The sequence below is a fragment of the Ursus arctos genome, chromosome X (assembly GCF_023065955.2).
Source record: "Ursus arctos isolate Adak ecotype North America chromosome X, UrsArc2.0, whole genome shotgun sequence".
NCBI classification, from domain to species: Eukaryota; Metazoa; Chordata; class Mammalia; order Carnivora; family Ursidae; genus Ursus; species Ursus arctos.
In genome coordinates, this window is record NC_079873.1 from 118,216,796 (window position 1) to 118,236,724 (window position 19,929).

At 45.5% G+C, this 19,929-nt stretch overlaps 1 protein-coding gene across 16 annotated transcripts in view; it reads right to left on the reverse strand.

The window, feature by feature from the left end:
• Positions 1 to 15,571, reverse strand: part of ZNF75D (zinc finger protein 75D) — a 72,666-nt gene extending 57,095 nt beyond the window's left edge. For 3 of the 16 annotated variants that reach the window (XM_057314979.1, XM_057314974.1, XM_057314948.1), the window contains exons 1-5: positions 9,375 to 9,454; positions 7,154 to 7,680; positions 5,490 to 5,682; positions 4,772 to 4,863; positions 4,312 to 4,438 (exon numbers count right to left, since the gene is read on the reverse strand). In XM_057314979.1, coding sequence (XP_057170962.1) covers positions 4,312 to 4,438; positions 4,772 to 4,863; positions 5,490 to 5,682; positions 7,154 to 7,680; positions 9,375 to 9,387 — 952 coding nt within the window. In that variant the 5' untranslated portion in view covers positions 9,388 to 9,454. The other 13 variants (XM_057314968.1, XM_057314969.1, XM_048213613.2 and 10 more) reach the window with 10 other exon arrangements.
• Positions 15,572 to 19,929: the final 4,358 nt, after the last annotated feature.

Genomic DNA, 19,929 nt, shown 5'->3' on the forward strand with positions numbered 1-19,929 from the left:
TGAGGTCAAGCTCTGCTTCAGGCTCTGCACTCAGCAGGCAGTTTGCTTCCTCTCCCTCTCTCTCTCTGCCCTTCCCCCTGCCCATTCCCCCCTAAAAAAATAAATAAATCTTTTAAAAAAATAAAAATAATAAATAAAAGGATGGTAAGAGAATACTATAAACAACCTTATGTTCATGACTTTTAAAAGTTAGGAAAAAATGGACCAATTCCTCAAAACCACAAACTAACAGAATTCAACCAACATGAAATAGACCATTTGAATAGCACTATCCCCATTAAACAAACTGAATTCACAGTTTAAAAGCTTCCCCCCCCCCAAATCCAAGTCCATATGGTATGACTGGAGGATTCTACCAAATATTTAAAGAATTAGCACCAATTTTACAATCTGTTCCAGAAAGGAGGAAATACTACTCAACTCATTTTATAAGGCCAGTATTACCCTGATAGCAAAATCATATAAAGACAATACTAAAAAAGAAAACTACGGGGACGCCTGGGTGGCTCAGGTGGTTAAGGAGCTAACTCTGGGTTTTGGCTCAGGTCATGGTCCCAGAGTCCTGCGATCGAGCCCAACTTCGGGCTCCGCACTCAGCGGAGAGTCTGCTTAAGGATTCTCTCTTCCTCTATCCCTCCCCCGCCACCGCCTCTCATACACGCATATGTGCTCTCTCTAAAATAAATAAAGCTTTCTTCAAAAAAAAAAGAAAACTACAGACTAACATCTCCCATGAACTTAAATATAGAAATGCTCAACAAAATACTGGCAAACAATGTAACAATATGGTAACAATATGTAAGAATTATATACCATGATCAAGAAAGATTTACTGCAAGTATGCAAAGCTGATTCAACATTTGAAATCAACCAACATAATGTACCATATCATCAAGGTTTTAAAGATCATACTCTATCAAAAGACACAGGAAAGTGTTTCACAAATTCCATATCCATTCATGATAAAAACACAAAGTTAGGAATTATATTGACTCGATAAGAGTATCAACAACAAAAAACCATACTAACATAAATAGGTAATGGTGAAAAACTTAATGCTTTCATGATAATATTGGGACAAGCCAAGGATGTCTGCTCTTTCCACTCTTACTCAACACAGCAGGAAGGTGGAGCCACTGCAGTTACAGCATGAAAAAGAAATTAAAAGGCATCGCAGATAATGTGATTATGTGTAAAAATCTCAAGGAATCTACAAAAAAAAACTCTCAAAAATAATAAGTTAGTTACTAGGATCACAGAATACAAGATCAAAACACAAAATCAGTGGCATTCCTATATAAAAACAATGAACGCACAGAAACCAAAATTAAAAATAATACCACTTACAGATGTTCCGGTGAAAATGAAATGCTTTGGCCTATATTTAACAAAACACATAAAGGATCTGTACACTGAAAATTACAAAAAGTTGACGAAATTAAAGAAGACCTAAATAAATAGACACACCCTGTGTTCATTGATCAAAAAAATCAACGTAGTAAAGACATCAATCCTCCTCAAACTAATACGTAGGTTTAATGCAATACCTAGCAAAATCCCAACAAAGTTTCTTGTAGACATAGATAAGCTTACTCTAAAATTTACATGGAAAGGCACAGGCCCTAGAAGGGCTAAAAGAGAATTTTATTTTATGAGAAAGAGTAAAGTGGGAAGAATCGGTCTACTTGACTGATACTAAGGCTTTGCTATTACATAGCTGCAGTAATCACGACAGTGTAACTGTCACTGGCAGAGGCACAAACACAGAGCTCAATGGAACAGAACAGATGCACACAAATATACTCAACTGCCCTGTGACAAAAGTGCAAAAACAATTCAATGGAGGGGCCACCTGGGTGGCTTGGTCGGTTTAGTGTCTGTCTGCCTTCAGCTCAGGTCACGAACCCAGGGTCCTGGGATCCTTGCTCAGCAGGGAGCCTGCTTCTCCCTCTGCCTGCTGCTCCCCTCCCCCCTGACAAACAAATAAACAAATAAAATCTTAAAAAAAAACAACAATTCAATGGAGGAAGGACAGCCTTTTCAAGAAATGGAGCTGAAGCAACTGGCCCTCCATAGGCCAAAAAATGAACCTCATCTTAAACTTCACACCTCTTACGATAATTAAGCCAAAATGGATCATGGACTTAAATATAAGACTATAAAACTTTTAGGAAAAAATAGCCGAAAATTTTAGGGATCTAGAGTTAGTCTGAGTTCTAGCCTTGACACCCAAAATACAATGTATACAAGGAAAAAATGAAAAATTGGTCCTCACCAAAATGAAAAACCTTTTACTCTGTGGAAGCCCATGGGAAGAAGATTAAAAAGACAATATACAGGCTTGGAGAAACTATTTGCAATCTACATCTTCGACAAAGCGCTAGAATCTATAATATAGAAGAAACTCTCAAAACTCAACAGTTAAAAAACAATCCAATTAAAACATGGGTAAAAGATATTTCACTGAAGAGAAAATAGAGATGGCAAATAAGCATATAAAAAGCTATAAAACATCATTGGCCATTAGGGAAATGCAAATCCAAGCCACAACGAGATAACACTACACGCCGATCAGAATGGCTAACATCAAATGGAGATCATATAAACACTGGCAAGACATGGAGAAACTGGACCACTCATCCTTTGCTGCTGGGAATGTGGAATGGTACAGTCACTGTGGAATACAGTTTGGCACGTGCTTAGGAAATTAAACATGTAATTGCCATATGAACCAGCAATTGCACTCTTACGGCATTTATTCCAGAGAAATGAAAACTTATCTCTATAAAAAATCCTGCACACAAATGCTCATGATGGCTTTATTCACGCTAGCCCCAAACTGAAGACAGCAAAGATCTCTTTTCAACGGTGAATGGTTACACAAACCGTGTTCTCTCAATATCATGGCATGCTACTCAGTATTAAAAACAAAATCAACTATTGATACATGCAACAATTCAGATCAATTTCCAGGGAATTATTCTGAATGAGAAAAGTTAAGGCCAAAGGGTTACACATTTTATGGTTCTAGTCATGTAACACTTTTGAAACGGTAACATTTCAGAAATGTAGAACAGATTAGTAGGTGGCATGGGCCAGTGATGAGGTGAGGTACAGGAGACAAGTGTGTGACGATAAAAGGGCACAAGAAAGGTCCTTGCGGTAATGGAACTGTCCAGTATCTTGACTGCAGAGGTAAATATGCAAACCTACACTTGGAATAAAACTTTACAGAACTAGGGGCACCTGGGTGGCTCAGTCAGTTAAGCCTCCGACTCTTGACTTCAACCCAGGTCATGATCTTAGGGTCATGAGATCGAGCCCTGCATTGTGCTCCCCACTCAATGCGGAGTCTGCTTGAGAATCTTTCCCTCTGCCCCTCCCCCTACACGCGCACGCTCTCTCTCCCTAAAATAAATAAACAAATCTTTAAAAAAAAACTTGAGAGAACTAATTACACACACAGCCAAATAAAATGGAAAATATGAAGGTCAGAAGACTGTATCAACATCAATATCCTGATTGTGACATTATATGATACCTTTTGCAAACGTTATCTTTGAGGGAAACTGGGTAAAGTGTATATGGGTTCTCTTTGTATTACACTTTAAATCTGCATGTGAATCTACAATGATCTCAATAAGAAGTTCAGTAAGAAAAACACAGGAGTAGAATCTTGAGTGTTAATCCCCTGTAAAGGAACATTTCTCTTCTTCCCATGTATATACTTACCTGTAGGAGACTCTCCAAGACTGTCCTTGAACTCTTGGGGACCTTGGCTCTATGGTTCTCCTCCTTGCTCTAAACAGATCACTTCAGGTGTAGGGGGTAACAATAACGCTCTGAGTATAAAACCTTGAGGTCATGGGCTGCCATCTTAATTCCAGGCTCTTTTCGGGAACAGTGAATGACTCTTTCATATGTTTAAATGGGCAGAATCTAAGATTCAGTACCTTCTTTCTAGTCCACTCTGGTTGTGGGTGGAGACACAAGGAGGAAGTGGAGAAGGAAGCCTCAGGAGGGCACGTGAAATGGGATGGGGAATGGGAATCCAGGGCTACTGAAGCAGACAGGGTCTAGACAGCTTAGAGTAGGCAGCTTAGACTAGGATGGTAAGAGCAGAAGATGGGAGACACGGTTGTAGTCAGGATCTATTCTGAATGACCTGGATATGCCTTGCCTTTCCCCCACACTGTCAAGATGAGACCCAAACAGCTAGTGGAACACTGGGACTCTTCCACAGGAGACAGTTTTCCATAAACTGCGGCCAGATTACTCAGCTTCTACACAAAGGAAAGGGAGAATCTTTACCTAGAGAGATGACAGTCTCATAGTTCTCCTGCATTACATCATTGTAAAGGATCTTCTGACTAGGGTCCAGTAATTTCCATTCTTCCTCCGAAAAAGACACAGCCACATCTTCAAACGTCAAGAGGCTCTAAAGAAGAGAATGGGTTTCAGTTCAGTACTTGCCACTACAGAGACCGTCCTGTCACTCATCTCTGAACTACACAGCAGGCCAGTCACCGAGGAAGAGTATTAAGATTCAGGGGGGAAAAGTCAGATGGCAGAAAAGGAAAAAGCCGGAGATCAGTAAACAGCGTGGGAGGGGCCTGGTCCCCACCATGCCAAGCCTAGTTGCCTAGAGGTGAACATCTGGGGCTAACATGCCTCAGAGCACCTGCCAAGCGCCGCGGGTCACAGGCAGCAGAGAAAAGCACAGACAAGGCCAGGTGCAGGCTGCCTGAAAAAGTTGGAAAGTACAGCTCACCTGGAACTCAGGCAAGATGAGCTCAGATGCCATCTTCCAGTTTGGGGTGCTTTTCTGCTCAGAAAAGGCTAGAATCTGTTGAGCAGGCACAGCTGTGGACGGAAAAGAGCCAGAGAAAATTTCTCTCTTTTATGTTTACAAATGTCCTGAGCTGATTTCTAGAACACAGAACCTCAGGAGTAATTCAGTAAGGATGGCTCACCTTCACAGTTGACTGTTTCCCCAGATTTCGTGAGAGAAATTAATAAAGGGAAATCCGTAATTTTTTTTTCCTCTCAGAAACCGTTTACCGGGCGAGGCAGGAATTAGAGGTGACTGAAAATGAAAGACTCGGGTCTTCCCATGTAGCTGGTTTCTGTCTTTTATCATTTTTTTCCTGGTGCACAATTCTCTCCCCATTCTGCCAGGATGACCCATCTCTGAGCCGTTTCTTCTCTAACATAGAAGGGTGAGAGGACCCCGCCTGTCCCTAGTCCATCTTCTCTCAAATTTCTAAGGAGCAAGGTCCACGGTGTGAATCCCAGGGATCTCTGGTTTGGACGTTTCTGCACCCCAGGCTGACCCTCACTTTCACCCACCATTGGCCTATTGTCCTCGCACTTGAGAGCCATCCTAACAGCTGGCAAGGCTGGGCACCTGGAAAATTCCCATGACATGCCAGCTGAACCGATTCCTATCACAGCGCCCAGGAGAAGAGAATTATTATGAAGCTCCTCACCTCTTTCATATACAGGCTGGGTTTCTTTGTGAGTATTCCAGCCCAGCTGTTCCTGTAGTACCCGGTATGTATTCCAACATTCTTTCTGGAACATACCCATTGGTTGGGGCTCTGCTGGCTTCCACTTAAAGCCTGGGGCCACTGCTGCTCCTCCCAAGGGCACTGCCTCCTTTCCCAGGTCATGGGCTGTGACCTAGAAATAATCCCCATCCTCATTAGCACAGAACTTACTTTTCGTCGGGGGTGGTGGTGGAGGGATGAACAAGAGTAGAGCCCAGATTCGGGAAGTCGTGACATTCAAGGAAGTAATAAAAAAACTAAAGAGATATTGTGCCACCATCTCCTCACAAAGAACCATCTACATCCTCTGGGGAAATCGGTATCAGAGGAAGAAAGCCGTGGCTGCTGCCAGCCTCCACCCCTCCGCAGCCAGCCGAGGCTCAGGCCACTGGCAGGGTGGGGGCATGCTGCCTCTTCTCACAGCGCCTTCACTGGCTTGCTTTCCCACCTTGGACCCTTGCCTAAGGGCATTTTTAACTTCTCAGTTTTCTCTAAAACAGAAGGAGTTGAATTAAAAAAAAAAAAAGATTCCCAGGGATGCCTGGGTCACCCAGTTGGTTAGGCATCTGCCTTCGGCTCAGGCCCTGATCCCAGGGTCCTGGGATCGAGCCCCACATAGGGCTCCTTGCTCAATGGGGAGTCTGCTTTTCCTCTGCCTGCCAGTCCCCCTGCTAGTGCACTCTCTCTCTCTGACAAATAAATAAAATCTTTTAAAAAATAAAAATAAAAATAAAAAAGACTCCCAGCCAGTTGGATCTTCCAATCCTTCCATGGCCGAGGATTTCATGGAAAAAAGGGATGCGGTAGAGGAAAAACTGGAGGAGTTTGGACTCTTACTTCCCTCCACGTGATTCCATTATAGTAAAACACCAAAAATATACCCTGCCCTGTGCTCCTCAAAGTGGGCTCCCAAGGAAAGGAAGCGTGCTGCCATCCCCCAAGGGCATACCCTGGTTCCCCACTTCCCAGCAAGGCCAAGGGCAGACCACTAAGGGAGGGCAAGGGAGGCTCTTTTCTCCTGGCCCAGAGATAGGCGCTCCCACTGGAGAGGGCTCTACCCCTCTGCACCGATTCTGTCCACTCCCCTCTTGGCAGTTTTCTTCTTTCCATAGCCCTGCTTCCCTTTTTTCTTTCCATTTCTTCTCTTCCTTTGTAGTCTTCCCAGAGTTGTCTGATTTATACTTCTGTTTGCTGCCCTCTCTCTCCTTCAATCTCTAAGTGCTGTGCGTTTTGGTTTTTTCTTTTTTCAGATTTCCCCCCATTTCCAACTCTGTCTTGCCTTTTATTTCTGTTTCTAAGAACTCAAGTCCTCTCTCCTTGGCCACGCCAGCCGAGGCCCACCACCCCCAGTTCGCCCTGGCCCGAAAGAGGGCAAAATGCATTTCTTTTTTCCAAGGCCAAGAAAGATGGCCAGGAACTCTGAAACCTGTCACCTACCACTGCTGCACACCTGTGATTTCAGATCCTGCCTGGCTGTCTGTCCTCAAGGAATGAGAGAAGAGTGACCTAATCCACCTCGTTCCTCCATTGCCTGCCCCCAGCCACCCAACCTGGATAATTCCACCTTTACCCTATTTCATGGTCCACATAAGGGATCTTCTCACCTCATCATTTATTCCACCAAGTTCTCTCTGAAAGCGCTCTACCAGGGCCACAGCCTCTCTGATGCTCTGTGGACGATACTTCTGCACCCAGTTCTGGGTATCCCTGGGCAGAATAGTCAGGAACTGCTCTAGCACCAGCAGTTCCAAGATCTGCTCTTTCGAGTGGATCTCTGGCCTCAGCCACTGGTGGCATAATTCCTGAAGTTGGCTGACAGCCTCAAGTGGTCCAGGTGCTTCATGATAATAGAAGCTCCGGAAGTGCTGGCGAGCGCTCTCAGGACCAAGACTGTCCATTTGTGGGCTGGATTTCTTACTCTCACTGGAGTTCTCTTTCACAGACCCCTTAGTCCCCCACAAAGCCTCCATGTGTGGGTACAAGCATGCATTCACCTCCAGGTGTCTCATCATCATTTGCTCTAGGAACAGTTTTACTCCTATGTGTGACATCCTCCTGGTGCCTCCTCTGACAACTGAGGCCTTGTCAGGTTTGGTATAAAACCACTGAGTGGATCTTCTCCCCAAGGGCACTGAGGGAGGGGAGAAAAAAAAGTACATGTCAAGAAGAAAGCCACATGACACATGTTTACTTGCTATTTATAGTTATCAGAGAAGAATGAACAGAAATGAACCTGTCCAGTTTACTCTTTAAAATCAACTGTGAAGTATTAGGACACTCATGATGACAGATTATTTCAGGACATATATTTCTTTTGGTCACTCAGCTTTGAAACAAAGCACAGCACAGAGAAGACAAATGTCAATTGATAACTTTTTTTCTTTAAAGGTCAAGGAAAAGCTGGTGGATGAAAAAACTGGCACCCACTCGCTAAAAGGAGCTTTGAGAATATCCAATATTTAATCTGTGTGCTTCCTGTCCCATCTTCACAAATAGGGCATATGTGAGTTTCTCTAAATTTTAACAGGTCATCCCTTCTTTTGTCTTTAGTTATGGAGAAACAACTACTATGCTCCTTCTCATCCTCTTACCAAGACTGAAACCTTTACTTCTTGGAACATTTGATATTCTCCTTTCCATTCTATTAATACCGGCAGGAGAACTGAGACAACCAGATCAGAAAAGAAGTAAAGCAATTAGGGAAAAAAGTAACCTTATCCCTCTCAGCAAATATCCCTCAACTGAGCAACCAGATGTCAACAATTTTTTTTTTGTACTTTTTGGGAAGATTATCAAGGGCCCGGTGCAGATTTTGTACCTGTGTATTAACTTTTTGCTTACTTTACTGGAAAGACAAGTTGGCCTTGTGTACCGAATACAATGTCAGCTTGTAAAAAATGAAAGAGAAAGGGTGATCATTAAGGTTCTTCCGAGACAGGAAGGGTGCTAGTAAAGGAAACGCTTCTCCTGACTTCACATTTTGTCAGGGGCACACAGACCTTTACCTAAGGCTAAGGGTGGCCTTGAAAGGCTGCTTTTCCCCAAGGTATTGCAGCAGAAACTGCAACGAAGTTCTTTTGAGGAGGCCACGGGTATTCAGAGAAATGCTTGGTTCCTTGCTGCCTGTGCAGGCTCAGAAGGCATGGGGGCGCCTGCTCTACTTCTGCGTCAGCAGAAGCTAACGTCTTTGAGGCTGAAAGGCCCCTTTCTCCGGCGACCTGACCATCAGCCAGCGGAAACGGGGGAGTTTGGCCGGGTGCAGCGAGACACACTGCTGCCTCCTCCCCCACCCCCCACGGATCCGCGACGCCCTCGCGCGCCCCCACCAGCGTGCCCCCGAGCACTCCGCGGGCGGCCGGCCCCCAACGGTGCCCGGGGCGCATCCCTGGGCTGCTCCGGCCCCTGGGGGACAAAGAGCTTGCCGGCGGAGGCTGGACGGGGCGGTCGGAGCCCGGGCACCCGCCGGGCCTCGTCGCCCGCGGGGCTGGGGACCGCCCGACGCGCCGCGGGAGGCTGCCGGCTCCGCCCCCCGCTCCCGCCCCGGGGGGCCGCCAGTGGCGCGTGCAGGCCCGCAGCGCCGGGGGCGCGCGCCACCAAATCCCAGGGGCGACGCGGCTTCTCCATTACCTCCGCCCAGCCCCGGCTCCCGCGGGCGCCACTTCCCTCTTCCTCGACTCGGCGGCAACGTCGCCACGCCTCCCCGCCGCCCCGGGGAGGAAGCAGCCGGTTCCCGCGCGCCTGCGGGCCTGGCGAGGGCAGCTCCGAGCTCGGGAGCCTCGCAGGACCGGTCCCCCACCTGATCCCTCTAGCTCCCCGAGACTGTACCCCGACTCGCCATTTTGGGGTCGCGGTCTGTGGACCTGGCCCAACCGGAAAAGAAAGAATGCGCTTCCGGCGGCTTCGTGACAGCCACGCCCAGCCATCTCTGTCTCTCTACCTGTGGCGCCTCCGCGCAGCCGGGCGGGAACCGTGCCGCGGCTCCTTTCCGCCCCGGGGGCGCGGCCTTGTGCTCTGGCTCCGGCCGGGACGTGAACACGTCCTTCCCCAGGCCGGCTGGAGGCCCAGAAGCCTCTAGTCGCCCGGGAGGCATGTACCCCACCGACTGCAGGTGCCGCGATCTTGTGGCCCTGACTTGCCAAGTGCAGATCGATCCGGTAGCGTTCCGGCGGCTGGCAGTCCTTTCTACAGGGAACCCCCCCCCCTCCACTGAGGGCCGCCGCCCCTGAAAGTCGTCACTAGACTTGGCCCGAGCCTCCTGAGTTGTAGGTCATGACGTCCTCAGGGTCACCAGGATTGCCAAGGGCAGTTTCTAGACAAGAATTGAGCTCGTTTGCATCTATAGCCCTTACTTTTTCTACTGCATTATGCCTCCCTGTGAGACAGGAACCCGTTTCATTGCGTAACTCCTGCAGTGCTCAGCATAGGCTTCTGGATAAGTCATCTTTCTAAGAACTTGAGTATCTTGGGTTGTCAGCGTCTCCAAATTATCAGGGTTTACCTAGTGTTGAGGCATTTGGATGAAAACTGTCCCTATGAATCAAAAGAGAAGAAATTGCAGCTCAGTAGGGCAGTGGGATGAAACTGTGCGAGAAACTATTCCAGCAAGCAGAAAAGAGACCTGCGGGTTTAGGAGAAAAATAAACAAACCAGCACCTATGAGACTTTTCACATGCAAAAGCCGAGGAGACTCAAGCTAACGCCAATCTTCATTTGAAAAACACAGCTGCCCAAAAGCAAGCAAGAAGATGATGAGGGAGCAGAAGATTGGCAGAAGACAAAGCAGAAGCTGACACCCTGCAACCTCCCCCAAGCCCCCAGTCCAGGGTGGGACACGTGTGACATTCTTCCAGGAATCTCCCACCTATCTTAATGTTAATGCCTTGCTAGAGGGGAAAACAACCTTAACCCGACAACGGCAAGACCTCTGGTATCTTGTAGGTTATCTTGTAGGTCGGGCTTCTTTAGCATATGGAAGTTCTGGTATCTTGTAGGTCGGTCCTCTTTAGCAGATGGAAGTTTTTTGAAACCTCCCTTTTCCTTACTTCCCCAACTCCTGAGCATATAATCACCACTCCTCCAGACCTCGGTGCCCCAGCTCTTTCTGTCCACAGGCTCAGTTGCTGTGCTTTAATAAATCACCATTTTGCACCAAAGACATCTCAAGAATTCTTTCTTGGTCATCGGCTCCGGACCTCACTCCACCAAACCTCAACTATATTCCAAAACCCAGTCAAAGACACAGTATATTATCTGTGATATTTAACCCTAGTGAAAAACGTTTGCCTCACCAGAGAAACATTTTCAGAATCTTCCTTTCAAAGCTCTGATCCTGAGGTCAGGCATTTTTCAACCTAATGTTTTCTGACAATGAAGAAGGCAAGGCATTGTTACTACTGAACAATTCCTGGGCTTATCCTTCAATTGAATCACTCACTAACCAACAAGGTAGTTAGATAAAAGGCAAATTTTTTTTGTTTCTTTGGGTTTTTTTTAAATCTTAAGGTTTTTACACCATGGAAGTTTATATATTAATCTGCATAGTTATTCCTTGTAATTGTCTTCCATAGAAATTATCTGTTGATTAAACAGTTAACCATTTAGAATGAATATAGAAGTAAGTACAATGCTCTCTTCAACCTATTGTGGTTTATATGCTTTGAAGAGAAAAATCTTTCTTTTTTTTAAAGATTTTATTTATTTGACACAGTGGTGGGGTGGGGGGAGAGCAAGCACGAGCAAAGGGAACAACAGGCAGAGGGAGAAGCCGGCTCCCCACTGAGCAGGTAGCCTGTGGGGCTACAACCCAGGACCCTGGGATCATGACCTGAGCCCAAGGCAGCTGCTTAACCGACTGAGCCACCCAGGTACCCTGAAGAGAAAAATCTTTCAAAGGACTATAGACTCCAGGAAGACAAGTTGTAATTTACTTAAAACAAATTTCATTATGTATTGTTAATATGGTTAATAGTAAAACGAAACATTGAGCAGGGCTGTCTTTTATAAAACTGCAAAATTAAAGGTTTCTAATGAAACTCAAAACACCTAGATGCCATTTATAGTTAAATTTTGGCTAATATGTTTGAAACACCAGAAGAGAAAGTATGTAAAACCTACAGGGCATTTTCCTCCCTTTAAACACTTCAACCTTGATTCACCCAAGGAATTAAGGTGTGATCCTGAGCTGCAAACGACTCTCTGGGTGGAAACAACTTGAAGAAAATCGTCATTTTGAATAACGTTACAATGAGCAAGACAAGGAAAGAGTTTCCAGAATTAAAATCCACAACACAAAAACGTGATTTTTAACTGGGCCAAGAGCTGGCAAGGAGTAAAACAAAGAACTATAGCAGCTTCCTGGGAAATCTTTACAGAAAGCAACCCGACTATGATCTGAAGAACTTAGCAGAGGGCAATCGTAGATAAATTCTTGAGAAATATGGAGAATTAGAAGCCAACATGGAAAAAGATAGTGTGTGGCTAAATGGGAATGAAGAAGAAAAGGTTACCTCCATAAAGCAAAGTTGTGAGTACAAAGGCAGTTGTTTAGAAAACAGGAGAGACTAATGAAGAACAGACTGCTGAATTTAAAGTATCATCTGGGGGGCACCTGGGGGGCGCAGTTGGTTAAGCACCCGACTCTTGGTCTCAGCTCAAGTCACGATCTTGGGGTCATGATCTCAAGCCTGCGTTGGGCTCCACGCTCAGTGTGGAGTCTGCTTATGATTCTCTCTGCCCCTCCCACACTCACTCGTGCATGCTCTCTCAAATAAATAAATCTTAAAAAAAAAAAGGTATCTGCTGTATAACGGTTTGGACCACCTCCTCAATTTTGTTGATGCTACGAATGAATCTCAAAGGTCTCATTTGGTGCTGGAGATGCAACAAGTAGTAATCAAAAACATGGTTACAGAGTAGATTCTGTTCTAAAATTGGTAGCTTTTGAAACTGAGGCCCAACTATATTAATGAGTTATTATTTTTTTAGTAGGCTCCACAGCCAGTGTGGAGCCCAATGTGAGGCTCGAACCCACAACCCCAAGATCAAGACTAGGGTGAAGACCAAGAGTCCGACACTTGACTGAGTCACCCAGGTGCCCCTATATTAATAAGTTATTAAACATGACTTTGACTTCTGGTTCTAGTAATTAGATTTTGTAACAGCTTAATTGTGCTGTAACTCACAAATCATAATTTTCGCTCAATTAAAACTTGCTAGAAGTCAGTGGTCTTTAGTATATTCATAGAGTCGTACCACCAACATGGCAATTGATTATAGGATATTTACAACACCCCCAAAAAGAAACACCAAACCCTTTACCTGTAACTCCTCATTGCCTGTAATTTCCCTTCACTAACCCTCAGCAGCCAATCATCTATTTTCTGTCTCTATACATTTACCTAATCTGGACATTTCCTATAAATGGAATCATAGAACATGTGACCTTTCGTGTCTGGCTTGTTTCATTAAGCCTGATGTTTTCAAGTTTCATCCACGTTGTAGCATATATCAGTACTTCATTGTGATGTAGTTTTTGAATGTTGGTGAGGTCCCGAGGCCACGACCAAGAAAGAACTCTTGAGACATCTTTAGTGCAAACAGGTGGCTTTATTACAGCACAGGGACAAAAGGAGCTGCTGCACTAGGGTTATGAGGGGTGACTGACTATAAACTTGGGAGTTGGGGGAAGTAAGGAAAAAGGTAGGGCTTCAAAAGAACTTTCCTATGCTAAGGAGGACCTACAAGATACCGGAGGCCTTGCGCTTGTCAAGTTAAGGTTGTTTTTCCCTCTAGTAAAGCATTCAGATTAAGATCCTTGGGAGATTCCTTCTGGAAGTTAGGTTATTGATAAGAATGCTTTTTCTTATAAATCACGAAGACATTTGTAAACTGAGGGAGACTCCGGTCCTGCAGGACTGTGATCTCTATCAGTTAACCATTTGCTTTTCCTTCCCTTAGCTTTAGGGCAGCCAGGAGTGCCTGAGGAATGTCACATATGTACCACCTGGGAGTCTGGTGGGGCGGGGGGGGGGGGGTGTCAGCATGTGCTTTGTCCTCAGCTTGCCTTCTGCTTCCTCAATTGTATTTTATTGTAGAATGATTTTGTATAGGTATACTACACCATTGTACGCATGGGTATGCTACACCATTGTACGCATGGGTATACTACACCACTGTACGCATGGGTATACTACACCACTGTACGCATGGGTATACTACACCACTGTACGCATGGGTATACTACACCACTGTACGGATAGATATACTACACCACTGTACGGATAGGTATACTACACCACTGTACACATGGGTATGCTACACCACTGTACGCATGGGTATGCTACACCACTGTACGCATGGGTATGCTACACCACTGTACGCATGGGTATGCTACACCATTGTACGCATGGGTATGCTACACCATTGTACGCATGGGTATGCTACACCATTGTACGGATGGGTATGCTACACCATTGTACGGATGGGTATGCTACACCATTGTACGCATGGGTATGCTACACCATTGTACGCATGGGTATGCTACACCAATGTACGGATAGATATACTACACCATTGTACGGATAGATATACTACACCATTGTACGCATGGGTATGCTACACCATTGTACGCATGGGTATGCTACACCATTGTACGCATGGGTATGCTACACCATTGTACGGATGGGTATGCTACACCATTGTACGGATGGGTATGCTACACCATTGTACGCGTGGGTATGCTACACCATTGTATGCGTGGGTATGCTACACCATTGTACGCGTGGGTATGCTACACCATTGTACGCGTGGGTATGCTACACCATTGTACGGATGGGTATGCTACACCATTGTACGCGTGGGTATGCTACACCATTGTACGCGTGGGTATGCTACACCATTGTACGCGTGGGTATGCTACACCATTGTATGGATATACCACACTCTATGAATATACACACTGAACTGTTTAGGACAAAGAAAATGCCTTTTAAGTTTGCATAGTTTCTCTTTTTACTTAGTGTTTCACGAGTGGTACATCCACACAATGATGTAGATAAACAAAACCAGATCAGTTAAAGGATACTGGGTTTTTTTCTACCTCTGTAATTATACATAATGCTGCTATGAACATTCACGTACACATTTTTGTGTGGACATGTTTTCATTTCTTTTGCATATATAGGTAAAGTTGTAATTGCTGGATCATATGGTAACTCTATGTTTAATTATTTGAGGAATTGCCAGACTATCTAGGAAAGGGGATACACCATTTTACGTTCCACAAATAGCGTATGAGGGTTCTAATTTCTCCACTTCGTTGCTAACACTTGTTGTAATCTGTCTTTTTCATCACAGTACTGTGACATGGAGTCTCACTGTGGCTTTGGTGTGCATTTCCCTGATAGCTAATGATATCGAGCATATCTGCATATGCTTATTGGCCACTTTGTATAAGGATATTAATGTCAGCTGCAAGATCCATCAAATATTTTGTGGGTGTGATATGAACAAATTTTCATCGACAGCCATTATCTAACATTGTTTAATTTCCCTAGGTCACTCCTCCTACTGCCTCTTTTCTCTGTACCTGTGTCAGGCAAGAGGCAATCTTAAACTCTTCTTGTAGAAGAAATACATATAATCCCTTCTTTGGAAGGACTTACATGATCACAAGGAAACAAGTTTTCCTTTCCAGAATGGAAGTCAATTTTTATTCAAAAGTGCTTGAAAGCTAGATTGAAAGATAAAGGAAAAACGCTTCAAAACAAACATTTTTCCTTTCACTGACCTTGATCTTGATATGCTTGAGCTCCTGGGGAGAAAGAACAGACAGAAATTCTCTTACTGCTAAAGGCACCTGGGTGGCTCATTTGGTTGGGCGTTAGACTCTTGATTTCAGCTCAGGTCATGATCTTGGGGTCGTGGGATTGAGCCCCTGCACTGGGCTCTGCTCTCAATAGGGACTCAGTGGAGACTTTCTCCCTCTCCCTCTGCCCGCCCCTCTGCTCATGTTCAGCACTCTCTCTGTCAATAAATACTCCTTAAAAAAAAGAAAAAAAGAAATTCTCTTAGTGCTAATAAATCTGCTAGTTGGTTTTCTTACAACACATATGTAAGACTTAACTGTTTCAACCACTTGCAAAACATGTAGACCAACTCACCTCCCAAGCAGTGGTGGTGATTTTGCACATTCCGAAATTACATGAATTGATATAGCGATTCAACTGTGAGCTTTGAAATTTTTCTCAAAAGAATACTGACTTTAAAACCTCCAATTTCTCCTTATGATATTTAGAACTATATGGTCCTTTATTGTTGCAGTAAAAATTTAAAGTGATATCCTGGGGGAGGGGAAAATCAAACAGTTTGGTTATTGTTATAAAACTTCTTCCATCTGCCTGCCCTAGGTCTGGTACTAGAGCTTTGTTTCCATTGTTACATAAATGTGGTACCGATTCTCTAGCCGGGAGCCTCCTGCCATCCTCTCCTGCTACCTGTGCACAAGGAGGTGTGGCTCTCGCGCAGGGTCAGTCCAGGTCTCACAGACACTCTGCTGTCCCGCTGGGTCTTAGGGACCTTTACTGGAGGGATCTTTATTGTCCCCAGCACTGACCTCACTTTTATATAAAACCATTTGAAATCTGTTCCGGTTTCTTTTACAGAAATATTAGAGCGTGAAAGTGTGTAGTGTGTGACGTGAAAGTAGGAATATAAAAGGTATTGGGGCACCTGGCTGGCTCAGTCGGTAGAGCATGTGACTCTTGATCTTGTGGTTGTTGAGTTCAAGCCCCATGCTGGTCAGAGAGCTTCCTCAAAAAGAAAAAAAAAATTGGGGCACCTGGATGGCTCAGTTGGTTAAGCACCTGCCTTCAGCTCGGTTCATGATTCCAGGGTCCTGGGATCGAGCCCCACATTGGGCTCCCGGCTCAGCAGGGAATCTGCTTCTTCCTCTGCCTCTCCTCCCATCCCCCAGCTGTGCTCTCTCTCTCTCTCTCTCTGTCAAATAAATAAATAAAATCCTTAAAAAGAAAAAAAGAAAAGAAAAGAAGTGTTTATCAGGGCACCTGGGCTGGCTCAGTCAGAAGAGCATGTGACTCTTGATCTCAGGGTTGTGAGTTCGAGCTCCACATTCAGTGCAGAGGTGACCAAAAAATAAACTTAAAAGGAATATAAAAGGTATGAACTCAGCTGTTTCTTTGTTGTGTAATGGTTTGGTATTATCTCAATCCACTTGCTTTATGACTTTTGTGAAGTTTGTGTTAATCCACTTGTTTATGACAAAGACAAAAAAGTTGTTTTGATAGAAGAATGAAGTAAATTGTGTCCAGATGTCATCATCTCATCTGTTCTCACTGATAAGAACTCACTAGCTCAGTTGCCGAAAGGCCCACGGGTGGATAATCTATAAAAAACACATGAAGGAGGGGCGCCGGGGTGGCTCAGTTGCTTGAGCGTCCAACTATTGATTTCAGCTCAGGTCATGATCTCAGGGTCGTGGGATTGAGCCCCGTGTCAGGCTCTTGGCGATTCTCTCTCTCCTCCTCTGACCCTCCCCCCGTGCTCGCTCCCTCCCTCCCTCTCTCTCTCAAATAAATAAATCTTTAAAAAAATATGAAAAGGGACACCTGGGTGACTCAGTCGGTGAAGCATCTGCCTTGAGCTCAGGTCATAATCCCAGGGTCCTGGGACCAAGTCCCGCACCAGGCTGCCTGCTCAGCGGGGAGCCTGCTTCTCCTTCTGCCTGCCACTCCCCCTGTTCATACTCTCTCTCTCTCTTTCTCTGTCAAGTAAATAAATAAAATCTTTTAAAAAATATGAGGAAGCAACATGTCCATGTAAGGGGACATTTTGACTATAAATACCAAGAGTTTGGGAGGACTACCTAAGAGTGTTTGGTCTGGACAAGGCCACACTTTGCTGATCTAAACAGTTCTCCAAAGACTTCTGGGCAATTAGCTACCGCCACAGTAAAGACACCTTTTTTTTCGAACAGTGATGAAAGCCAGGCACTGGCCCTGGGAAGGCCATCTTCTTGCCTAGCAACACTGGTGGTGCCACTGGTTCCCTAGCAACCTGCTCTAGCAACAGGGGACTTTTACTCTTGCGCTGGTAGCTGGAGGTCAGCTCTCCATTGGCTAAGTCATCTCTCCCTAGTACCAACTCATAGAAAGGTACACCTCAACTAAATCTAGACTTTACTCTTTTCATCTCCCTTACCTGGAACAATAGTATGATCGATGTTTCTGTATTAGTCTACTGAAAGACATTATCCTGTATGCTATTGGCTTGTGAAATTCCTAAGCTAACCTGTGTGAAATACATTGTTCAGGGACACCCGGGTGGCTCAGTCAGTTGAGCATCTGCCTTTGGCTTGGGTCATGATCCCAGAGTCCTGGCCGGGCGAGGGCTCCCCTTGGGGTGCTTTCTAGTGCCTCTCAGGTGTCTGGGGCTCCTCACTGATCTAGGCTCAAGGTGCAATGCCTCAGTTTGATGACACGGGCAGATCTGCCTCGGGGAGGTTACAGTGTGGACAGGTGACACCTTGAAGCCTGGGTTTAATATGATAAAAAGAGCCTCCTTCTTCTTTTAAGATTTTATTTATTTACTTGAGAGAGAGAGTGAGTGAAAGAGAGAGAGCACAGGGAGAGGGAGAAGCAGGCTCCCCCCTGAGCAGGGAGCCCGATGCAGGGCTCTATCCCGGGACTCTGGGACCATGACCTGAGCCGAAGGCAGACGCTTAACCAGCTGAGCCACCCAGGTGCTCCAAGAACCTAATTCTTATGTGTCGATGTGAAATAGAACTACATGTGACTGGGAAACTCCAGAAGGAGAAAAAAAAAAAGATGGGTAACCAGAAAGGGACCTGGGGTCCAGAGGAAAATGAAGTCAAGACAACACTCCAGCTGGGGGTGCTGGGCTACAGAGGAGCCGCGAACCCTCCCTCCACCGCCAGCAGACAGACTTCAGACAAGCCCAGCGCCAGGAAGTGGGGATCTGGACTCCTCTCCAGATCTGGCGCTCCCCGAAGCGGCTGGGCTCGACTTCGGGCAGCAGAGCGGTTGAAAAGGGACGTGGAGACAGTGGAGACCGTCTCGGTGAAAGGAAACAGAAGCTGTGACCCCTTTGCAGATTTAGTGGCGATGTTTTTACAGTTGTGACTCACTTCCTGAACTTGATGCACGCAAGCAGATTGAAGGGTTATTCTTTCTTCCCTGTGCTTCGATGTGCTTGTGATCGTAAGGCACATGGGTCGTTTTACGGGGTTTTCCCTTTTTCTGTGTCCCTGGGTGAGCACGAACCATGATTTTTTTAAAGACTTTCTTCAACTGTTTCTCATGAGGATTCTGCTACATACAGAAAAGTTGGAAAAATTGGGCAGTGCACATTGTATACCCCCCACCCAAATCCAGCGATTAGCTCTTCGTCCTGTTTTAGGGGAGTCACTCTACATTTCTTTTTTTTTTTTAAAGATTTATTTATTTATTTATTTATTTGACAGGATAGAGACAGCCAGCGAGAGAGGAAACACAAGCAGGGGGAGTGGGAGAGGAAGAAGCAGGCTCATAGCGGAGGAGCCTGATGTGGGGCTTGATCCCATAACGCCGGGATCACGCCCTGAGCCGAAGGCAGACGCTTAACCGCTGTGCCACCCAGGTGCCCCGTCACTCTACATTTCTTCATGGCAGTTCATCACCGTGATGCATCAAACTTTGTTTGGACAATCTCCTATTTTGGATATAGTCCTTAGTTCCCAATTTCCAAAATTATAAGTAACACTTGATGAAAATCCCTGAGCACACAGACCCTCCTTCCTGAATGTTTAAGATCTGTGACAGCTGATAAGCTGGAACACTGAGCCAGTTCCCCTGAAATTGCTGTCACTGGAGAAGGGTCTAAAGATACTAATGGAGCATAGATATATAAGAATTCAAAAGAACAAGTACCTTGAAATTTTGAGGAGTCAAAAACTTAGCAGGGCGCCTGGGTGGCTCAGTCGGTGAAGCGTCTGCCTTCGGCTCAGGTTGTGACCTCTGGGTCCTGGGATCGAGCCCTGCATTGGGCTCCCTCAGTGGGGACCCTGCTTCTCCACTCCCCCTGATTGTGCTCTCTCGCTCTTTCTGTCAAATAAATAAATAAAATCAGAAGGAGGCAGAGGGCTTGAAGCAGGCTCCCCGCTGAGCAGGGAGCCCAACGTGGGGCTCGATCTCAGGACCCTGGGATCATGACCTGAGCCAAAGGCAGATGCTTCACCAACTGAGCCCCCCAGGGCCCAATAAATAAAATCTTAAAAAAAAAAAACAAACCTTAGAGCAGGCCCAGTATCTGAGATGGCTTCTGAGTGCGTATATGTGGGGGGTGCCACTGCATTCTATTCCTTCCC